General features: G+C 45.3%; 1 protein-coding gene across 1 annotated transcript in view; it reads right to left on the bottom strand.

Annotated features, from left to right (window-relative positions):
* The window catches only part of itga1 (integrin, alpha 1), a 356,017-nt gene that overhangs the window by 89,541 nt on the left and 243,596 nt on the right, over positions 1 to 22,880 (bottom strand). The window contains exons 18-19 of the mRNA XM_070862517.1: positions 10,192 to 10,328; positions 8,660 to 8,770 (exon numbers count right to left, since the gene is read on the bottom strand). Of these exons, the coding sequence (XP_070718618.1) occupies positions 8,660 to 8,770; positions 10,192 to 10,328 (248 nt within the window). The remainder of the gene's footprint in view (positions 1 to 8,659; positions 8,771 to 10,191; positions 10,329 to 22,880) is intronic.

The raw sequence follows: 22,880 nt of genomic DNA, 5'->3' as shown, positions 1-22,880 counted from the left end.
GGCAAGAAAGTGACGGATTAAAATAAGATGGAGAAGTGTGGTTATCCACTTTTGTAGGACAAATAGAAAAGCAGAATATTTTTTAAAAGGCGAGAGACTGGGAAATGTTAGTGTTCAGAGGGACCTAGGTGTCCTTGTACATGAATCACTGAAAGTTAACCTGCAGGTACAGCAAGCAATTAGGAAAGCAAATGGTATGTCAGCTTTTATTACAAAAGCATTGGAGTATAAGAGTAAAGAAGTCTTATTGCAATTATATCGGGCCCTGGTGAGACCACATCTGGAGTACTGTGCACAGTTTTGGTCTCCTTCGCTAAGGAAGGATACACTTGCAATGAAGAGTCACCAGACTAAGTCCTAGGATGAGGAGATTGTCCTATGAGAAGAGATTGAGTAGACTAGGCCTATGTTCGTAGAAACATAGAAACATCGAAAATAGGAGCAGTAGTAGGCCATTCGGCCCTTCGAGTCTGTACTGCCATTCAATATGATCATGGCTGATTAACTCAACACCATATTCCTGCTTTTCCCCCATATCCCTTGATGCCTTTTGTTTCTAGAAATCTATCTATCTCCCTCTTAATTTATTCAGTGACTTGGCCTCCACAGCCTTCTGTGGTAGAGAATTCCATAGGTTCACCACCCTCTGAGTGAAAAAGTTTCTCCTCATCTCGGTCCTAAATTTCCTACCCCGTATCCTGAGGCTATGACCCCTTGTTCTAGACTTCCCAGCCAGGGGAAACATCCTCCCCGCATCCAGTCTATCCAACCCAGACAAAATTTTACATGTTTCAATAAGTTGCCCTCTCATTCTTCTAAAGTCTAGTGAATACAGGCCTAGTCGATCCAATCTCTCATACAACAGTCCTGCCATCCCAGGAATCAGTCTGATGAACCTTTGCTGCACTCCCTCTATTTCAAGTATATCCTTTCTTAGGTAAGGAGATCAAAACGGCACACAATACTCCAGGTGTGGTCTCACCAAGGCCCTGTATAACTGTAGTAAGACATCCTTGCTCCTGTACTCAAATCCTCTTGCAATGAAGGCCAACATACCATTTGCCTTCCTAACTGCTTGCTGCACCTGCATGTTTGCTTTCAATGACTGGTGTACAAGGACACCCAGGTCTCTCTGTACATCGACACTTTCCAAGCCATCACCAATTAAAAAATACTTTGTCCTTATGTTTTTCCTACCAAAGTGGATAATTTCACATTTATCCACGTTATATTGCATCTGCCATGTATTTGCCCACTCACTCAACCTATCTAAATTGCTTTGCAGCGTCTTTGCATCCTCCTCACAACTCACAATCCCACCTAGTTTTGTGTCGTCAACAAACTTGGAAATATTACATTTGGTTCCCTCATCCAAATCATTTATATATATTGTGAATAGCTGGGGCCCAAACACTGATCCCTGTGTCACTGATCCCCATTAGTCACTGCCCACCACCCTGAAAAAGACCCGTTTATTCCTACTCTGTTTCCTGTCAGTTAACCAATTTTCAATCCATGCCAATACATTACCCCCAATCCTATGTGCTTTAACTTTGCACACGAACCTCTTATCAAGACTTTATCAAAGGCCTTCTGAAAATCCAAATGCACTACATCCACTGATTCTCCCTTATCTTTCCTATCAGTTACAGCCTCAAAAAACTCCAGTAGGTTTGTCAAACATGATTTCCCTTTCATAAATCCATGTTGGCTTTGTCTAATCCCGTTGATATTATCTAAGTCTGCCATTATCACATCCTTTATAATAGATTCCAGCATTTTCCTTACTTTTGATGTTAGGCTAACCGGTCTGTCATTCCCCATTTTCTCTCTCCCTCCTTTTTTAAATAGTGGGTTTACATTTGCCACCTGCCAAGCTGCAGGAACTGTTCCATAATCTATAGAAATCTACTATTTCCATGGCTACCTGTTTTAGTACTCTGGGATGCAGATCATCAGGCCCTGGGGATTTATCGGCCTTCAGTCCCATTAGTTTCTCCAGCACTATTTTCTTACTAATAATCATTTCCTTTAATTCCATCGAGTTTAGAAGAATGAAAGGTGAACTCATTGAAACATATAAAATTCTTAAGGCACTTAACAGGGTAGATGCAGAGAGGATGTTTCCCCTGGCAGGGGTCACAGAATAAAGGATTGGACATTTAGGACGAAGATACGAAGAGATTTTTTTCACTTAAGGGGTTATAACTCTTTGGAATTCTCTACCCCAGAGGGCTGTAGATGCTTAGTCATTAAGTAAATTCAAGACAGAGATTGATAGATTTTTGGGCACTAAGAGAATCAAGGGATATGGGAATAGGACGGAAAAGTGGAGTTGAGGTAGAGGATCAGCCATGAGCTTATTGAATGGCGGAGCAGGCTCGAAGGGCTGAATATTCCTGCTCCTATTTCTTATTATATTGGATTATATAGGATATATGGCACAGAAAAAGGCCATTCAGCCCATGTCGATGTTTATGTCCACTCGAGCCTCCTCCTATCTTTCCTCATCTAACTCTATCAGCATAACCCTCTATTCCCTTCTCCCTCATATGCTTATCTAGCCTCCCCTTAAATATATCGATACTATTCACTTCAACCACTCCCTGTTGTAGCGAGTTTCACATTCTTACCACGCTTTGGGTAAAGAATTTCTTGGTGACTATCGTAGATTGATGGTCTCGAGTTATGCTCTTTCCCAATAGTGGAAACATTCTCTCTGTATCCACTCTATCAAAAACTTTCATCATTTTAAAGACCTCTATTAGGTCACCTCTCAACCTTCTTTTTTCAGGAGAAAAGAGACCCAGCCTGTTCATCCTTTCCTGATATGTATACCCTCGCATTTCTGGTATCATCCTTATGTTCTTATGAACAGGAGAGGAGTCATTTCAATATGAATACTTAGATTTTAGTTATTCCACAAAAGTCCTTTTCAATACTCTCTAACTAATCAGAGAAATATTTCCTCTAATCTCCTCCTCCAGCTTCAGTGAAATGCCTTTTCCGATGGATTTATATCAAAAAATCACATGCTTCCAATTAATGATTTTACATGCAGTAAATTGAATGGACAGAAAATGGGCATGTACAATAGGCTCTGTCAGTGTACAGTTCCACTGAAATAAGGTTGTGGGTTCAAGGCACACTCCATGACTTCAGCATATTCTCAGCTGACATTTCAGTGCAGTACTGAGGAAGTGCTATATTTTCAGAGGCGCTGTCTTTCAGAATAAATGTTAACCCAAGGCCTGCCTGTCTGTTCAGGTGCATGTAAAAGATCCCGTGGCATTATTTGAAGAGCAGCAAGGATGTTTGCCCTGTATCCTGGACAGCATTTATTTCTCAACCAACATCACTAAAGCATGGGACTTTACTGTACACAAATTCACTGTCACATTTGCCTACGAAACAACAGTGATGTGTAATGAGAGAGGACTAATTAGCAATCATATTGTGCGAGGGCCCTTGGGGAAGAGTGACCATAATATGGTAGAATTCTTTATTAAGATGGAGAGTGACACAGTTAATTCAGAGACTAGGGTCCTGAACTTAAGGAAAGGTAACTTTGATGGTATGAGACGTGAATTGGCTAGAATAGACTGGCGAATGATACTTAAAGGGTTGACGGTGGATAGGCAATGGCAGATATTTAAAGATCACATGGATGAACATCAACAATTGTACATCCCTGTCTGGCATAAAAATAAAACGGGGATGGTGGCTCAACCGTTGCTAACAAGGGAAATTAAGGATAGTGTTAAATCCAAGGAAGAGGCATATAAATTGGCCAGAAAAAGAGGCAAACCTGAGGACTGGGAGAAATTTAGAATTCAGCAGAGGAGGACAAAGAGTTTAATTAAGAGGGGGGAAATAGAGTATCAGAGGAAGCTTGCCGGGAATATAAAAACTGACTGAAAAAGCTTCTATAATTATGTGAAGAGAAAAAGATTAGTGAATACAAATGTAGGTCCCTTGCAGTCAGATTCAAGTGAATTTATAATGGGGAACAAAGAAATGTCAGACCAGTTGAACAAATACTTTGGTTCTGTTTTCACGAAGGAAGACACAAATAACCTTCCGGAAATACTAGGGGACCAAGGATCTAGTGAGAAGGAGGAATTGAAGGAAATCCTTATTAGTCAGGAAATTGTGTTAGGGAAATTGATCGGATTGAAGGCCGATAGTGTGCATCCCAGAGTATTTAAGGAAGTGGCCCTAGAAATAGTGGATGCATTGGTGATCATTTCCCAACAGTCTGTCGAATCTGGATCAGTTCCTATGGACTGCAGGATAGCTAATGTAACACCACTTTTTAAAAAAGGAAGGAGAGAGAAAACAGGTAATTATAGACCGGTTAGCCTGACATCAGTAGTGGGGAAAATGTTGGAATCAATTATTAAAGATGAAATAGCAGCACATTTGGAAAGCAGTGACAGGATCAGTCCAAGTCAGCATGGATTAATGAAAGGGAAATCATGCTTGACAAATCTTCTAGAATATTTTGAGGATGTAACTAGTAGAGTGGATAAGGGAGAACCAGTGGATGTGGTGTATTTGGACTTTCAAAAGGCTTTTGACAAGGTCCCACACACAAGATTGGTGTGCAAAATCAAAGCACATGGTATTGGGGGTAATGTACTGACGTGGATAGAGAACTGGTTGGCAGACAGGAAGCAGAGAGTCTGGAAAAACGGGTCCTTTTCAGAATGGCAGGCAGTGACTAGTGGGGTGCCGCAGGGCTCAGTGCTGGACCCCAGCTCTTTACAATATACATTAATGATTTAGATGAAGGAATTGAGTGTAATATCTCCAAGTTTGCAGATGACACTAAGCTGGGTGGCAGTGTGAGCTGTGAGGAGGATGCTAAGAGGCTGCAGGGTGACTTGGCCAGGTTAGGTGAGTGGGCAAATGCATGGCAGATGCAGTATAATGTGGATAAATGTGAGGTTATCCACTTTGGGGGCAAAAACATGAAGGCAGAATATTATCTGAATGGCAGCAGATTAGGAAAAGGGGAGGTGTATTGAGAACTGGGTGTCATGGTATATCAGTCATTGAAAGTTGGCATGCAGGTACAGCAGGCAGTGAATAAGGCAAATGATATGTTGGCCTTCATAGCTAGGGGATTTGAGTATAGGAGCAGGGAGGTCTTACTGCCGTTGTACAGGGCCTTGGTGAGGCCTCACCTGGAATATCGTGTTCAGTTTTGTTCTCCAATCTGAGGAAGGACATTCTTGCTATTGAGGAAATGCAGCAAAGGTTCACCAGACTGATTCCCGGGATGGCAGGACTGACATATGAGGAGAGACTGGATCGACTGGGCCTGTATTCACTGGAGTTTAGAAGGATGAGAGGGAATATCATAAAAATATATAAAATTCTGATGGGACTGGACAGGTTAGATGCAGGAAGAATGTTCCCGATGTTGGGGAAGTACAGAACCAGAGGACACAGTCTAAGAATTAGGGGTAAGCCATTTAGGACTGAGATGAGGAGAAACTTCTTCACTCAGAGAGTTGTTAACCTGTGGAATTCCCTCCCGCAGAGAGTTGTTGATGCCAGTTCATTGGATATATTCAAGAGGGAGTTAGATATGATCCTTGTGGCTAAAGGGATCAAGGGGTATGGAGAGAAAGCAGGAAAGGGGTACTGAGGGAATGATCAACCATGATCTTATTGAATGGTGGTGCAGGCTCGAAGGGCTGAATGGCCTACTCCTGCACCTATTTTCTATGTTTCTATGTGATATATTTGGACTTTCAAAAGGCTTTTGACAAAGTCTCACACAAGAGATTGGTGTGCAAAATTAAAGCACATGGTATTGGGGGTAATGTACTGACATGGATAGAGAACTGGTTGGCAGACAGAAAGCAGAGAGTCGGGATAAATGGGTCCTTTTCAGAATGGCAGGCAGTGACTAGTGGGGTGCCGCAGGGCTCAGTGTTGGAACCCCAGCTATTTACAATATATATTAATGATTTAGATTAAGGAATTGAGTGTAATATCTCCAAGTTTGCAGATGATACTAAGCTGGGTGGTGGTGTGATCTGTGAGGAGGACGCTAAGAGGCTGCAGGGTGAGTTGGACAGGTTAGGTGAGTGGACAAATGCATGGCAGATGCAGTATAATGTGGATAAATGTGAGGTTATCCACTTTGGTGGCAAAAACACGAAGGCAGGATATTATCTGAATGGCAGCAGATTAGGAAAAGGGGAGGTGCAACGAGACCTGGGTGTCATGGTTCATCAGTCATTGAAAGTTGGCATGCAGGTACAGCAGGCAGTGAAGAAGGCAAATGGTATGTTGGCTTTCATAGCTAGAGGATTTGAGTATAGGAGCAGGGAGGTCTTACTGCAGTTGTACAGGGCCTTGGTGAGGCCTCACCTGGAATATTGTGTTCAGTTTTGGTCTCCTAATCTGAGGAAGGACGTTCTTGCTATTGAGGGAGTGCAGCGAAGGTTCACCAGACTGATTCCTGGGATGGTAGGACTGACATATGAGGAGAGACTGGATCGACTGGGCCTGTATTCACTGGAGTTTAGTAGGAAGAGAGGGGATCTCATTGAAACTTATAAAATTCTGACAGGACTGGACAGGTTAGATGCAGGAAGAATGTTCCCGATGTTGGGGAAGTCCAGAACCAGGGGACACAGTCTAAGGATAAGGGGTAAGCCATTTAGGACTGAGATGAGGAGAAACTTCTTCACTCAGAGAGTTGTTCACCTGTGGAATTCCCTGCCGCAGAGAGTTGTTGATGCCAGTTCACTGGATATATTCAAGAGGGAGTTGGTTATGGCTCTTATGGCCAAAGGGATCAAGGGGTAGGGAGGGAAAGCTGGAAAGGGCTACTCAGGTGAATGATCAGCCATGATCTTATTGAATGTGGTGCAGGCTCGAAGGGCCGAATGGCCTGCTCTTGTACCTATTTTCAATGTTTCTATGTAGTTGGTTTTGAAGAACTTTCGGACATCCTGAGGTTGTGAAGTTTGCTATACAAACGCAAGTTCTTTGTTCAGAAATGATGCATGGAAATTTTTGTTTTGAGTCCATGCAATTTCCTGATATATGCTCCCATAGGTAAGGGAGTTTACAGGTGGAAAATTTAGCTTTCTGTTTTGAGGCTGACAGTTGCTGAAAAGACAATCTGTTGACATCAGGAATAGACTCGATCAATGAGAAGTTCCATTGAACTAGCAGGGATCAGCATCCTTTACAGTGATGGATAGTGATATGGAACCATTGTTAAGTACTGTAATACTACTATGTAATTTCATACCAGGTAAGATCATAGAATCATATAGCACAGAAGAAGGCCATTTGGCCCATCATGCCTGCGCTGGAAATATTAATACCATTAATATTCCAATGTCAGTACAGGTTGGCCTCTCTGATCCAGGATTGTTTGGTCCAGAAAATCCGTGGTTTGGCTTCGGCATCGGTTTCCCACATTTCCTGGCTCTCAGTGATCAGTGCGCAACTGCCGCTTTGCATGTGTGGCGCCCCGGTTTCCAAAATCATATTTCTGGTACAGGCTCCCTGGCTCTGTGTTCATTGCTGTGGATTCAATTAATCACCGGAGTGTGGCGGAGGTGTTCAGGAGCCCTTAATTCACCGCAAGGTTTTTCTGAGCAGACAGAAGTGGCCACATATGCTGACCTAAGTTAATTTGGAGTAACGTTTAGCTGGCTAAACTTGCTTAAATAGCCAAAACAGGTATAAGTGGCTGGTAATGCCCCCTTTTGAAAAAAAACACTGAACAAAAAAAAAACCTAACTAATTCACTTACACTGGAGCAAATTAAATGGGGAGAATTGCGATTTTTAATTTACTCCAAAAAAAATCTAGTTGCTCAAAACAAAACGGAGCAACTCCTGGGAAAACTTGGGCCCACAGTAACACTCTCCTTTGAACTCGGACATTATTTAACTGTCAAATTTAGTCACTTACTTTCAAATACAAAATAACATTATACAAGAACCAATGCCCCAGTATTTTTCCCTGGTTTCCTGGGTGCAGGACAAGTAGAGTGCATCGGAAGTGCGGTCTGAATGTCCAGGCTGCAATGCACCTGAATTTAGTGTGTTTCGCCATCCACCCCTGCCCACCTTCTCCTCCCCTTCCCCCCCACTCCCGCCCCGACCCCCGCGCAGGCCTGTGCCACTGACATAGCTGGGGTAGGATCAGGGCTGTGGTATTAGTTCTGACTGCTGGCCTCATGAGAACATTAGCAAGAAGGCCCCAATGCCAAAGCTATGCTGGTTCCCTAAAAAGTTACTTTCGGGTTCTCTTTACCTTTTCACCTGCGCCTCTCAGCCCCTCCAGTCTAAATGAGTCATGATGCAAGGCCCAGCAAGGCCCATCGGATGTGGGTGCCCCATGCGCGTTCTGAGACAAAATTGAGGTGGTAGGACTGATTCCTCCCACCTCATTTGCAATCCAACACTGGGAAGGCGTTGGAAATCCTGGGGCAGCATAAAGGAGGTGGCTGTAACTACCCCTTTACTTTTGCAGTTTCTATGAAATGATTGTTCCCAGGCACTGCAGGCGGAATATCAGGCCCACATTGTTTCAATAAAATATATTTTGAATAACAAATACTTGTGACTTTACAGAAATATATCAAATAGATTATAAAAATTGTAGAATTTTAAATTACCAAAGCTTTCTTTTCATTTGGTAGGTCAGCATCTAGAACTGGTCCCTCCTCTGGATTTGATAGAGCAAACTCCACCAGAATCTCCACAGGATTTAGAAAATCTGGAGCATCCTGAAAATTAGCCAGAGACAAACAATGGTCACATTTGTGAATGGGCAGTCACCGCAAGAAGCAGTCACTTATAGAGGAGTCACAGAGTAGTGATACACAAGTACCAGTCACAAACAAGAAGTTGTTAAAAAGAACAGTTGTGTACAAAAAGCAATAACAAACAGGAGCAGTTATAAAGTATAGTCACACAATGGACATTTACTGTCCAAAGACAGTTCTGATGAAAGGTAGATGACCTGAAACATTGGGTATAATTTTAACCCCCAAAACGGATGGGTTTTGGCCGGGTGAGATGCAAAAAAATGTCAATCTCTAACCCAACCTCAACATGTCCACTTCTGGGTTTAACGGCGGCAGGATAGAGGGCAGGTTACCAACTCTCCCTGGAAGGCAGTTTGAGCACTGTAAAGCTATTCACTAATATAGGGGCATTTTTGTCAAGTCCAATCCTATTCCTACCTGCAGGAGGGCTTGCTAGAAAGTTACAGGAATCCCGGCTAATTTTCATCTCCCCAAGCTCAAGCCATTAAGTCCAATTGTAGTGCTTTTTGCTACCACTTTGACTGAGCACTAACTCGTAATCAACTGGGGATCAAACCATTCCTGGTCTATAAAGTCACTCACTGGAGTAACATACAGCTTGTCAGCTTGGGCCAGTTGGTGGATGTTTCATCTTCTGATCAGAAGGTTTTGTGTTTGAACTTAATCTAGGCTGATACTCCAGTGCAGCAGTGAAGGAGTGCATTATTGTTGGAGATGCTGTCCTTCAGATGAATTGTTAAACTGAGGTTCTGTTCTGCACGTTCTATAGGTTCAGGTGGATGTTAAAGCTCTCATGGGACTATTCAAAGAAGAGCAGTGAATTGCTGTCGCAAATTTTCTTCCCTCAAACAACACTATTGAATAAATATAACTGTCTTACATTACATTGCTGTATATGGGACATTGTTGAGGTAGAATGGCTGCTATTTTGCTTAGATAACATTTGCTGCACTCAAAAAGTGATTAATTCTATAAACTACTCTATAACCACAAGTATGGGTGGTATGGTTTCATGGCTGTTGATAGCCCTCCAATTACTAGCCCAAGTGACCACTCTTCATGTGCGAGTGTTGGCGGCCTATGTGATGTCACAGCCAAACCGAAATCTGTCCTCACCCAGTATTCACACATGCACACAGAGGATCACTGGACCGTGATGAGGAACATGATGCCTGGCAGAGTTTTGTCCTTGCTAGCCTGGAAACACGAAGGCCAGTGATAATGGCCTCAACGCTCCCTCACTTGAAATCTATTAACTCAGTACAAGACGAGATATTGAACCTGAATCTGAGTTCAGTATCATACTCAGGGTTAGTTACCCACTGAGTTATTGGAAAAGCTTTTGCCAGGTCTGTAAAAGCAAAGTATGATTTACTTGCCAACATGTAGAAGATGTGTTCAGCGCAGCTATCGAAGGGTAAGGTGATATTTTCTTGGATATTTCTCTCATGTGTTTCATTAAAGAGCCCTCTGGAGACACGCCGTGCAGAGTCTATCGTTGTGCTGTATTCAAGATCTATAATAGAAAATAATATTAAATATATTAACGGTGGTCAGATCCTGAAATTGGATGCATAATTGATGAGGGTCTCTGTTGACTGCTCATTTTCTATTGTGATCACACTTTTCAATAAACACAAATTTCAAAGATAATCATGCCACAGATGAATTTACTTGCGCAGGAGGGAAAGCGGATCACATGTTGAGCACAAATTGTGCCTTTAATGTTAATAATTCGGTCTGATGTTAGACTAGCATTATTACTGCAATTGCTTTCATCATCATAATGCATGAGCTTATATTTTACAAAACCTTTGAACTGCGGGAGACAGGAATTTCCCTGGGCTGGCCACCAGTCTGAAGTTAGTTTAGCCCTTTTAACACTCAACTGGAGCCCATTAGCAATAAATAGAAAAACATGTGCACCAGAGCTACCAACAGATTTAAGGATGACATCAAGTCATGCCGATAAAAGCTCTTCCCTTCTGTGAGCAGTCAGGTTAAATAAGCATGTGTTCTGTAGTTAGTATAAACTCATGAGTTATTTACAGAGAGTTGATAATAGTTTATCTGTCCAGAATAATCCAGACTGTTTACATATAATCCATTGACTTGTCAGCATTTGTCAACAAACCTCAGATGATGAACTAAAATTCTGGAATTTCTCAACATCTGGTCACTAATGTCACGCATGGGGGAGTGCTGACAATTGGCTGGGCACGTAATTTTGATGATTCACCAGCTTGTCCACACAAGCAGACATTTTTGTTGGACAAATCCCTCATCAACAAATTTATTGAATAGGTTTCACAATTTATTGGCAAATAGTAGTTGTGTTGAAAAAATATTAATCTAATGATAAATATGCCAATGTATTGATTGACACACTGGGGTAGTTGTTAAAACACTCGAACCAGTTAACAAGCTCATTAACAGTAGTTTTGTTGCTAAATGGCTTTATGTAAATCGTGTAATTGTCAAAGATCTGTCAGTCACAGATCCTTCACATGAAATAAACTCTATCTTGTTGTTGTGACCATGAATTATTACTGGCTACAGTAACTGTTTTCACATACTTTATGCTTGAACATAAATCCTCAATTTGATTAAAGCACAATGTCCAATTCTTGGTTTAAAGAGATTGAGGTTTACAATCCAGGTCAACATGCACACACTGGAGTAATCACTATCATACTCGGCAGAAAAGACAATGTAAGCTTGAGCCAACAATCACAGTGTAAGAACTGGCACAATACTGCTTTTGATCGAAACTCATCCTGAGAGCCTGGGCTTTTAAGGGACAATAATGTTTGTTCTCTTGGCAAACAATATTGCTTATTTTGTAATAATGTATCCAGTAACTTAGATTGTATCATAAATGTATGATGTTTTGAGGCTATTTATTCTCACCACATCTCATAACTCTGTTTAACAATTGTATAACATTTTTATAACTTACTCATTTTAGAAAATAAATTCTGAACATTTCAGACAAAGCACAGCAATAACTTTTAGCACATAAAGGCCTGGAATTTCCATTCAGTTGAGTTGTTTTATTTCGCAATTTGTCTGACACACATAACTAACTCAAAAGATTACGTTATTTTAAGCCCAAATTACAAGTTTTTGTGATTTTTTTTGCACCAGTTTAAACAACATTGCGCTAGAAGCAGGCCCCACCCATAAAACTGGCCATGCCTCCAGGATGAATTAATCACCGTTGGGAGTTTCTGCTCATTTGCGTGCCTTCGGGAAACTTAAAAGATTAAACTGGTTCTTTTGGGCACAAAGACAGTAATAGGAACATTTTAAAAGCTTTTGAATATATTTTTAATTTATGAAGGAACTGACTGCAGTACCTAGCAAATATAACTAGCAAATGGTTCTGTATATTTTTTTAAGTCATTTTCAGTAATTTAAAATCGGGTTACTCACAAGTGGCGGATTGACATTGTAATAAAAAATGTTTTTTCTTGTGATAAATCTATTTTCAGCTGTGTTAATCAAATTGTATCATGTTATCACTCTAAATATCTCAAGGAATAGTTTTTAAAGCAATTTTTTTTAAATTACATTTTAAAATGCTGCCTGATTGTGCTGGTTCAAAGCAGATGTTGCGTTCTCCAATATGTAAATATGTTTGAGTGGAAACACGAGGAAAAAAAACTTTATCAAAATGGGCGCAATTTTGGGTGGCATTTCCGCCCTTTTCACCAATTGCGCCCCAGTGGAAACTCTGCCCCTAATGCTTTAAGGCATCAGCATAAAATGTATCCTTACCAAGGGCTCTTTCAAATTAAAAAGAAAATGTTAATTTCTTATTCTCATTATGCAAGATAAGATGTCATGTGCTTTACGCCCATTATTTGCAGATGTAGAAGTTCAAAGGAACGACATCTCTCCAAAGTGAATTACTCAACAAAATGTTTATCTGCACGAACATTTTCATGTCTTTCTGCGCATGCACATGTGCACCCCATGCCCTTCTGCACGTGCGCGCTTGCACCGAGGTCTGGCCATGCATGCGGTGTAGCCCACGGTGCAGCATGGACTCACGCTTTGTTCAGCTATGTGGATCAAGGCCCTGGAGAAGCTTGGATTGAAAGGGGAGAGATGGGGAGAGAGTGGGGAGAGGGGGAGAGAGAGGGCAGATACAGGGAGAGAGAATGGGAGAGACGGGGAGAGGAGAGAGGGGGAGAGACGGAGAGAGAGGGGGAGGGGGGGGAGAGATGGGGAGAGGAGAGGGGGAGACAGAGGGGGAGATACAGGGAGAGGGAGGTGGAGAGACGGGGAGAGAGAGGGGGAGAGAGATGGAGAGAAGAGAGAGGGGAGAGAGAGGGCGAGACAGAGGGGGAGATACAGGGAGAGGGAGGTGGAGAGACAGGGAGAGAGAGGGGAAGAGACGGGGAGAAAGAGGGGAAGAGACGGGGAGAGGGAGGGGTAGAGACGGGGAGAGAGGGAGGAGAGAGAGAGGGGAGAGAGAGGGTGAGATACAAGGAGAGAGAGGGGAGAGATGGGGAGAGACAGGGGTAGAGACGGGGAGAGCGAGGGGGAGAGGGGGAGAGAGGGGAAGGTACAGGAAAAGAGAGGGGGAGAGATGGAGAGAGAGAAGGGTAGAGATGGGGAGAGAAAGGGAGAGAGAGGGGGGAAGAGACAGGGAGAGAGGGGGAGAGATGGGAAGATATGGGAAGAGAGGGGGGAGAGAGAGGGAGAGAGATGGGGAGAGAGAAGGAGAGAGAGAGGGGGAGAGAGGGGGGAGAGAGAGGGGGAGAGAGCGGGGGAGAGAGAGGGGAGAGAAGGATGTTATTGTCATACTCTATTTATTTGTTACAGTTCACGGGGCGGTCATTAGGACCCTGCAGAAGCTATTCACAGTTGCTATACTCATTCTGATTCATGCCGGTTTGGGACACCATTTTGGGTTGTATAAAAGCACAGTTACGTTACTTTTTTCCTGGCTCAGTTTGTCAGTTATTTGCGCGTACACAACATCATTTGGTATGAGAATTACTCAAATTAATCTCCTTACCCCCCGCCTTTCCTCTCCACACCCAGGGACCCTCCAATTCTGTGGCTGAGATGGATAAAATGTTTTTCTACATACATCACGGTGAGTAGGTTAGACGGCGACAATGTAACACCAACTCACTGCCGTGCAATACTTATTCACTGCCTTGGCGCTGAAGGCCAACGCATCTTTGGCTAAATCGAAGACACGGAGTCTACGACAAAATGGTAAGCGTTCCAGAGAAATATTTTGTGCCAAAGAAAAGTATCGTGATGGAGAGATACCAATTTCATAAAAAGGGGCAAGGGAATGGTGAACGAATCAAACAGGACAACATTTCATTAACTGAACTGGCCACCACGTGTAACTTTGGATCACTCACAGAGGAAATGATCAGGGATCAAATGATTGAGAAAACAACCATCCCCCGCATTCGGGAACGCTTGCTAATGGAGGATGACAAATTAACATTGGATAAAGCAACTAATTTGGCCATCCAAATCAAATCAGCACTTTTCAATTCAACAGCGATCAGATCCCCTGCTCCCCCTGTGCAGCAGACTTCAGTCACAGCCCATGTGCAAAGCGTTCGTCCAAAGCGGAAATCACAGCAGAGACCCAGGGCTAGTAATAAACCACCCACTACGGATCACGGTCTTAACTTCTACTGCTTTAACTGTGGGGACAAATCACACTCAGCAAAGCGTCCTAACTGTCCTGCACGTGGGAAGAAACGCTCTGCATGTGGTAAGATGAAACATTCTGCCAGTGTCTGGTGCTCATTGCAGCATATTCGACATGTGGACAACCCCAATAGTGATGAACCCAGTATGATTTACACAGTTAGTGATATTTCTCACATCGGTTCAGGCAAATTCAAGGACCGTGAGGCAAACATTGACGGCACACCCATCTGCCTCTTCATTGACCTTGGAGCCAAAGTCTCCATTTTGAGCGAGGCTGTGTACAAAACCCACTTCACGCACTGTCAACTGCAGCCCACAACTTTGCAACTTCCATTCTACATGCGTACTCTGACTCCAAAATTGAGGTACTTGGGGTCATATCTCTCCTGATATACTACAAGGACATAACATTGGAGAACTTTTCCTTTTATGTCACGAAGGGACGAAGCCTCATGGTGTTGACCTTTTTGACAAGCTTGGGTTCAAAGTTTACGACCCAACCAGCATACCTGTATACACGGTGGAATTTGACAAGCAGTATCCCTCAATCTTCACAGGGTTTGGAATGACAACAAAATTCTGCCATTGTCCCCGCATTGACCCTTCCGTCAAACCGGTTACACAGCGACTTCACCATCTCCCATTCGTGGTTCGCGACTAAGTATCCGCAGAATTAACGCAACTCGAATCTCAGGGAATCATTGAGAGCATCAACTCCTCACCCTGGATCTCGAACTTATCAATGCTTGGCGTAAAAATGGGGAGATCCGCCTATGAACCGACCTGAAAGAGGTGAACAAGGCCATCATCCCCGACAAGTACCCTCTTCCTACCATCGACGAACTGTCTTCAGAATTCCACGGCTCAATAGTTTTTACAAAACTCGACATGTGCCACAGTTACTTGCAAATACCCCTAATGGAGGGCAGCAAACCGCTCACGACATTCACGACGTATGATGGTCTGTATCAGTATTGACGCATGCCCTACGGATTATCTTCTGCACCAAGTGCATTTCATAAGATTGTCACTACTATGCCAGCAGGCATAGAGGGAGCCCTCAATCTGCTTGATGATATCGTCGTCCATGGACGGACAATAGAAAAACATGACCAGCGACTTCACGCAGTTATGGCTAGACTTGCTACACATAATATTAGACTTAATGCCGATATGTGTACATTCTCTGCTGGAGAAATAAACTTTCTGGGCGACAGAGTCACAACACAAGGTTGATAACATTGACGTGATCCAGCGAATGCAGAAGGCTACCAATGTCAATGAATTTTCACCATTCCTCAGCACTTGCAACTTCTATCTGAAGTTCATCCCACACTACGCGCACATTGCTGAACCACTTCGCAAGTTGCTATGCAAGGACGTCCCTTGGGAATGGACAGATTCCCAGGCTCAGGAATTCATCACACTTAAGGAGAAAATCACATCCCCTCGTATCTATTGTGTTCCTAACACAGATGAGGCTGCACACAGGGAGGTTAAAGTAACAGTGACCTCAGGCTTTAATAAGACACTCCAGAGTGAGGAACAGGCCTTAGGGGCCGGCTTATATACAATGCTCCCAAGGGATGCTGGCTTTCCCTGGTGGACCGCCTCAGTACAAATGTCTGTTCTGGTATGTTGGCTGTGCCCTCGCTGGGCTGGTGTGTTGTTGGCCCTGCAGGGCTGCTGGGTGAGCCTGGCCTTGCTGGGCTGTTGGGCGTGATGGATTCGATTTCCTGGTCTGACATGGTGTCGTTGATCCTTTGGGTGTGTGTTGTGGGCTCGAAAAAGGTGGTGTCTGCTGTGGGTTGTTCAGGGTAGTCTGTGAACCGCAGCCTCATTTGGTCCAGGTGCTTTCTGCAAATTTGTCCATTGTCTAGTTTGACTACAAACATCCTATTCCCTTCTTTAGCTATCACCGTGCCCGCGATCCACTTGGGACCATGTCCATAGTTTAGCACATACACAGGGTCATTCAGATCAATTTCCCGTGACACAGTGGTGCAACCTTTGTTGCTGCTGCCTGCTCTCTACCTGATCATGCAGGTTGGGGTGAACCAGCGAGAGTCTGATTTTAAGTGTCCTTTTCATGAGTAGCTCAGCCGGGGGCACCCCAGTGAGTGAGTGGGGTCTCGTGCGGTAGCTGAGCAGTACTCGGGACAGGCGGGTTTGGAGTGAGCCTTCTGTGACTCGTTTAAGGCTCTGTTTGATGGTTTGTACTGCCCGCTCTGCCTGCCCATTGGAGGCTGTTTTAAATGAGGCCGAGGTGACATGTTTGATCCCATTGCGGGTCATGAATTCTTTAAATTCGGCACTGATGAAACATGGCCTGTTGTCACTGACCAGTATGTCAGGCAGGCCGTGGGTGGCAAACATGGCTCTCAGGCTTTCAATGGTGGCGGTGGCGGTGCTTCCCGACATTATTTCACATTCAATCCATTTTGAAAAAGCATCCATCACCACCAGGAACATTTTACCGAGAAACGGGCCCGCATAGTCGACATGGATCCTTGGCCATGGTCTGGAGGGCCAGGACCACAAACTTAGTGGCGCCTCTCTGGGCGCGTTGCTCAATTGAGCACATACGCTGCATTGCCGTACACAGGACTCTAAGTCAGAGTCGATACCGGGCCACCACACGTGGGATCTGGCTATCGCTTTCCATCATTACTATACCTGGGTGTGTGCTGTGGAGATCCGAGATGAACATCTCCCTGCCCCTTTTTGGTCGCACTACGCGATTACCCCACAATAGGCAGTCTGCCTGAATGGACAGCTCGTCCTTTCGCCGCTGGATCGGCTTGATTGGCTCTTGCATGTCAACGGGGATGCTGGCCCAGCTCCCATGCAGCACAAAAATTTTTACTAGGGACAGCAGAGGATCTTGGCTGGTCCAAGTCCTAATCTGGCGGGCCGTGACAGGTGATTTATTATTTTCAAACGCTTCCATGACCATCAACAAGTCTGCGGGCTGCGCCACCATCAACAAGTTTGCAGGCTGCGCCATTTCCACCCCCATGGTGGGCAATAGTAGCCGACTGAGAGCATCTGCACAGTTCTCTGTGCCTGGCCTGTGGCGGATGGTATAGTTATACGCTGATAGCGTGAGTGCTCACCTTTGTATGCGGGCTGAGGCATTAGTATTTATCCCCTTGTTTTCAGCGAGCAGGGATGTGAGGGGCTTGTGATCGGTTTCCTGCTCAAATTTGAGGCCAAACAGGTACTGATGCATTTTCTTTACCCCGAACACACACGCTAATGCCTCTTTCTCAATCATGCTGTAGGCCCTCTCGGCCTTAGACAAGCTCCTGTAAGCATAAGCGACAGGTTGCAACTTCCCCGCAACATTAGCTTGTTGTAATACACACCCGACTCCATACGATGACGTGTCACATGCTAGCACAAGTCTTTTACACGAGTTATACAATACAAGCAGCTTGTGGGAGCATAAAATGTTTCTGGCTTTCTCAAAAGCAATTACTTGTTTTTTTCCCCATATCTAGTTCTCACCTTTGCGTAATAACACATGTAGGGGCTCTAAAAGGGTGCTTAACCCCGGTAGGAAGTTACCAAAATAGTAGAGGAGTCCCAGGAACGACCACAGCTCCATGACGTTCTGTGGCCTGGGCGCATTCCTGATAGCCTCTGTCTTGGCGTCTATGGGCTAAATGCCGTCCGCCGCAATCTTTCTCCCCAAAAACTCCACTTATGTTGCCATGAAGACGCATTTCGACCTCTTCAGCTGCAGCCCTACGCGATCCAGTCGCTGGAGGACCTCCTCCAGGTTTTGTAGGTGCTCGCCAGTGTCCCGGCCCATGACCAATATATCATCCTGAAAGACCACCGTGTGTGGTACCGACTTGAGTAGGCTCTTCATGTATCTCTGGAAGATCGCTGCAGCCGACCGAATTCCAAATGGGCATCTGTTGTAGATGAACAGTCCCTTGTGCGTGTTGATGCAGGTGAGGCCCTTCAAAGACTCCTCCAGCTCCTGCGTCATGTAGGCCGAAGTCAGGTCGAGCTTGGTGAACGTCTTACCTCCTGCCAGGGTCGCCAATAGATTGTCTGACTTAGGTAGCGGGTATTGGTCCTGCAGCGAAAAACGATTAATAGTTACTTTATAATCACCGCAAATCCTGACCGTGCCATCACTTTTGAGTACTGGAACAATCGGGCTGGCCCACTTGCTGAATTCCACTGGGGAGATGATGTCCTCGCGTTGCAGCCTGTCCAGCTCGATTTCCACTCTCTCCCTCATCATGTGAGGTACTGCTCACGCCTTGTAGTGAATGGGTCGTGCCTCTGGGACCAAGTGGATCTACACCTTCGCTCCGGAAAAGTTTCCAATGCCTGGCTCAAAAAGGGAAGGAAATTTGTTAAGAACCTGGGTACATGAGGCCTCATCGACATGTGATAGTGCTCGGATGTCATCCCAGTTCCAGCGGATTTTGCCCAGCCAGCTCCTTCCAAGCAGTGTGGGGCCGTAGATCACCCGGGACAATCCAGAGTGGCAGTTCATGCACCGTGCCCTCATAGGTGACCTTGACCATGGCGCTGCCCAGGACAGTGATAAGCTCTTTGGTGTGCGTTCTCAGTTTTGTGTGGATGGGGCTCAGGGCTGGTCTGAGTACCTTGTTGCACCACAGTCTCTCAAACATATTTTTACTCATGATGGATTGGCTAGCGCCTGTGTCCAGTTCCATGGCTATGGGTAAGCCATTCAATTTTACGTTTAGCATTATAGGTGGACATTTCGGCGAAAATGTGTGCACCCCATGTACTTCAGCATCTGCCTCCTCTCTCTGAGGCTCGAAATTACTTTGATCCACCATGGACCGATCTTCCTCTGCCACGTGGTGGTTAGCAGGTTTTGCAGAGCTTGCAGCTCGTTTGCAAGGATGAATGCAAGGAGCTCGTTTGCAAGGAGGTGCCCCATTGTTCCACAGCTCTTGCAAACATACCCTTTGAAGTGGCATGAATAGGCTGAATGAAAGCCTCCACAATGCCAACAAGGTGTGAACTGCCTTGCATTCATCCTTTGTTGGGGACTCTGAGTAATCTGGGTCACCTGAGGCCTGCTGGCAGTTGCACACTCATGGGTTCTGCCCTGTACATTTCTGCTCGCAAACACAGTTCCAGTTAATTTATGAACATTGCTAGTACTTGTGTGCCGAGAGATTTGTTTGGTGTTATCACTGGTAGACATAAACGCCTGTGCTATCGCAATGGCCTTACTGAGGGTCGGTGTCTCTACAGTCGAAAGTTTTCGTAGGATGGTCTCGTGACCAATGCCCAGTACAGAAAAGTCTCTGAGCATTTGCTCCAGGTAGCCATCAAACTCACATTGTCCTGCAAGTCGCCTTAGCTCGGCGATGTAGCTCGCCACTTCCTGACCTTCAGATCGCTGGCACGTGTAGAACCGATACCTTTCCATCAGCACGCTCTCCCTCGGTTTAAGATGCTCCCGAACCAGTGTACACAGTTCCTCATACGACTTATCTATGGGTTTCACCGGAGCCAGTAGATTCTTCATGAAGGCTGTAGGTTGGTGCCCTGCAGACTGTGAGGAGGACCGCTCTCCTTTTTGCAGCACTTCCTTCTCCATCCAGCTCGTTAGCTACTGGTCTAGCCGTTCGACATAGGCTTCCCAGTCCTCACCCTCTGAGAACTTCTCCAGGATGACCACAGTTTGCTGCATCTTTGCGTTGGATTCGTATTCTCGTCGCCAGTTATTGTGTTCCTAACACAGATGAGGCTGCACACAGGGAGGTTAAAGTAACAGTGACCTCAGTCTTTAATAAGACACTCCAGAGTGAGGAACAGGCCTTCGGGGCCAGCTTATATACAGTGCTCCTAAGGGATGCTGGGATCCCTTGAGACTTCAGGGGATGAGCTCCCTGGTGCGGAACATGGGAGTGCATGCTTTACAGATACACAATACTATCCTTGCCACTATGTACGTCACCTCGGATGCATCAGACTTCACTATGGGTGCTGTGCTCTCGCAATGGATTGACGGCCTGGAATGCTCAATCGCCTTTGCCTCTTGCACGCTCTTGTCTGCAGAATGTAATACTCTACAGAGGAATGTGAAGCACCTATGCATATGAACACTGGTACAGCTACCTATATGGCAGGAAATTTACCCTCCATATGGATCAACAAGCGCTAACTACGCTACTGACTTCAACTGGATCTGGTCACAGACCATTAAGAATCACCCGATAGTCAGATTGCCTTCATCAGTATAACTTTGATGTCCAGTACATCACTGGCAGTCACAACCACGTAGCTGACATGCTCATCCATTTGACAACTGATTCGGACTCTGGTGTTGACTTGTTCACAGATGATGACACATATGTCACGTCGATCTTCACTCAGTCCATCAGAAACCTTGTCTCCTGTGATGAACTCAAAACCGAATCACAGAGTGGTGCTACGCTCCAGCACATGTGCCACTTCCTTCAGACTGAGTGGCCTCAGCAAATTCCGGAAAAGCTGAAAACCTTCCACAGACTTCGCAATGAATTTCCATTTGGAATGATGGCTGCCTAGCTCGTGATGATAGAGCAGTAATTCCCAAATCGCTTCAACAGCGCGTTCTCTCATTGGCACTCGATGGACACCCTGGCATTTTCCGCATGAAGCAGAGATGTTGCGATTCAGTATGGTGGCCTGGATTGACATTCGCATCGAGGAGTTTATCTCACACTCCGAAGCATGCAGTCTGAGCGAAAAGACCACAAACATCCGACCAGTGCCAATGAAGCTATTTCCATGGTCACAAAGAACATGGCAACAACTTCAGTTGGATTTCTTTGGTTTAGTTGAAGCAGCTTCACAGCACCAGTGTTTCCTTGTTGTAGTACATGACCTGCATTCTAAATGGCCAGAAATTGCTTCAACAAGTTCAGTGACCTCATCAACGATCGTCATTATTCTGCACGTATGTTCACGAAGTGGGACATCCCAGAGCTCATAATCACTGACAATGGACCACGGTTTGTGTCCGACCAGTTCGCAGATTTCCTCACTCGTCATGCTATCGAGCATCGCCTTACTGCTCGGTACAATCCTCGTACAGCAACGGAGGTGTTGAGCATTTTAACCACGTCATCAAAGAGGGTTTGAAAGCCAACCTCGCAGCAGGCCAAACATTCGACTAAGCGCTTCAAACCATTCTCTGCATATACCGTTCGATAAAGCACTTGCTAACAGGAAAACACCTGCTGAGCTCATGATCGGGCAGAATCTTTGTTGACTACTGGACATTCTCAAACCCCCAGCCAAACCGAGCGAGAAGAACAGAGGCACCGTTCTGTTTCCCAACCAAAACCTAGAGCAAACACCGCAAGCTCCATGCCGGTTTCAACGTATCGGAACATGATCTGGCTGTCTCAAGGACTTTGTCTGTCCATAGACTGTGGTTTTAAAAAGGGAAATATGTTGTGTTCATACTCTATTTATTTGTTACAGCTCACGGGACGGGCATTAGGACCCTGCAGAAGCTATTCACAATGGCTGTATTCATTCTGGTTCATGAGACAGAGGGGGAGAGATGGCGAGAAAGAAGGGGAGAGAGGGAAAGAGAGGGAGATGGTGAGAGAGAGAAGGAGATGGAGAGATGGGGAGAGATGGAGAGAGAGAGATGGGAGAGAATATGGGGGAGATGGGGAGAGAGAGAGGGGACAGAGACTGGGGAGAGAGAGGGAGAGATGGGGAGAGAGAGAAGGAGTGAGGGGGAGAGGAGTAGAGATGGGATGAGAGAGAGGGAGAGGGAGGGGGAGATACAGGGAGAGGGAGAGAGCGGGGGAGAGAGCGGGGGAGAGATGGAGAGAGAGAGGGGGAGAGACGGGGAGAGAGAGGGGGAAAGACAGGGAGAGAGAGGGGGAGATGAGGAGAGAGAGGGGGAGATGGAGAGACAGAGGGGGAGAGATGGCGAGAAAGAAGGGGAGAGAGGGAAAGAGAGGGAGATGGTGAGAGAGAGAGAAGGAGATGGAGAGATGGGGAGAGATGGAGAGAGAGAGATGGGAGAGAGTATGGGGGAGATGGGGAGAGAGAGAGGGGACAGAGACTGGGGAGAGAGAGGGAGAGATGGGGAGAGAGAGAGGAAGTGAGGGGGAGAGGAGTAGAGATGGGACGAGAGAGAGGGAGAGGGAGGGGGAGATACAGGGAGAGGGAGAGAGCGGGGGAGAGACAGGGAGAGAGAGGGGGAGAGATGGGGAGAGAGAGGGGGAGATGGAGAGACAGAGAGAGAGAGATGGCAAGAGAGAGGGGGGAAAGGGAAAGAGAGGGAGATGGTAGAGAGAGAGAGGGAGATGGAGAGAGAGATGGGGAGAGATGGAGAGAGAGAGAGAGAGAGACGGGAGAG

This window comes from Pristiophorus japonicus, chromosome 2 (assembly GCF_044704955.1).
Source record: "Pristiophorus japonicus isolate sPriJap1 chromosome 2, sPriJap1.hap1, whole genome shotgun sequence".
Taxonomy (NCBI): Eukaryota; Metazoa; Chordata; class Chondrichthyes; family Pristiophoridae; genus Pristiophorus; species Pristiophorus japonicus.
This window is presented reverse-complemented; position numbering and strand designations above follow the sequence as displayed.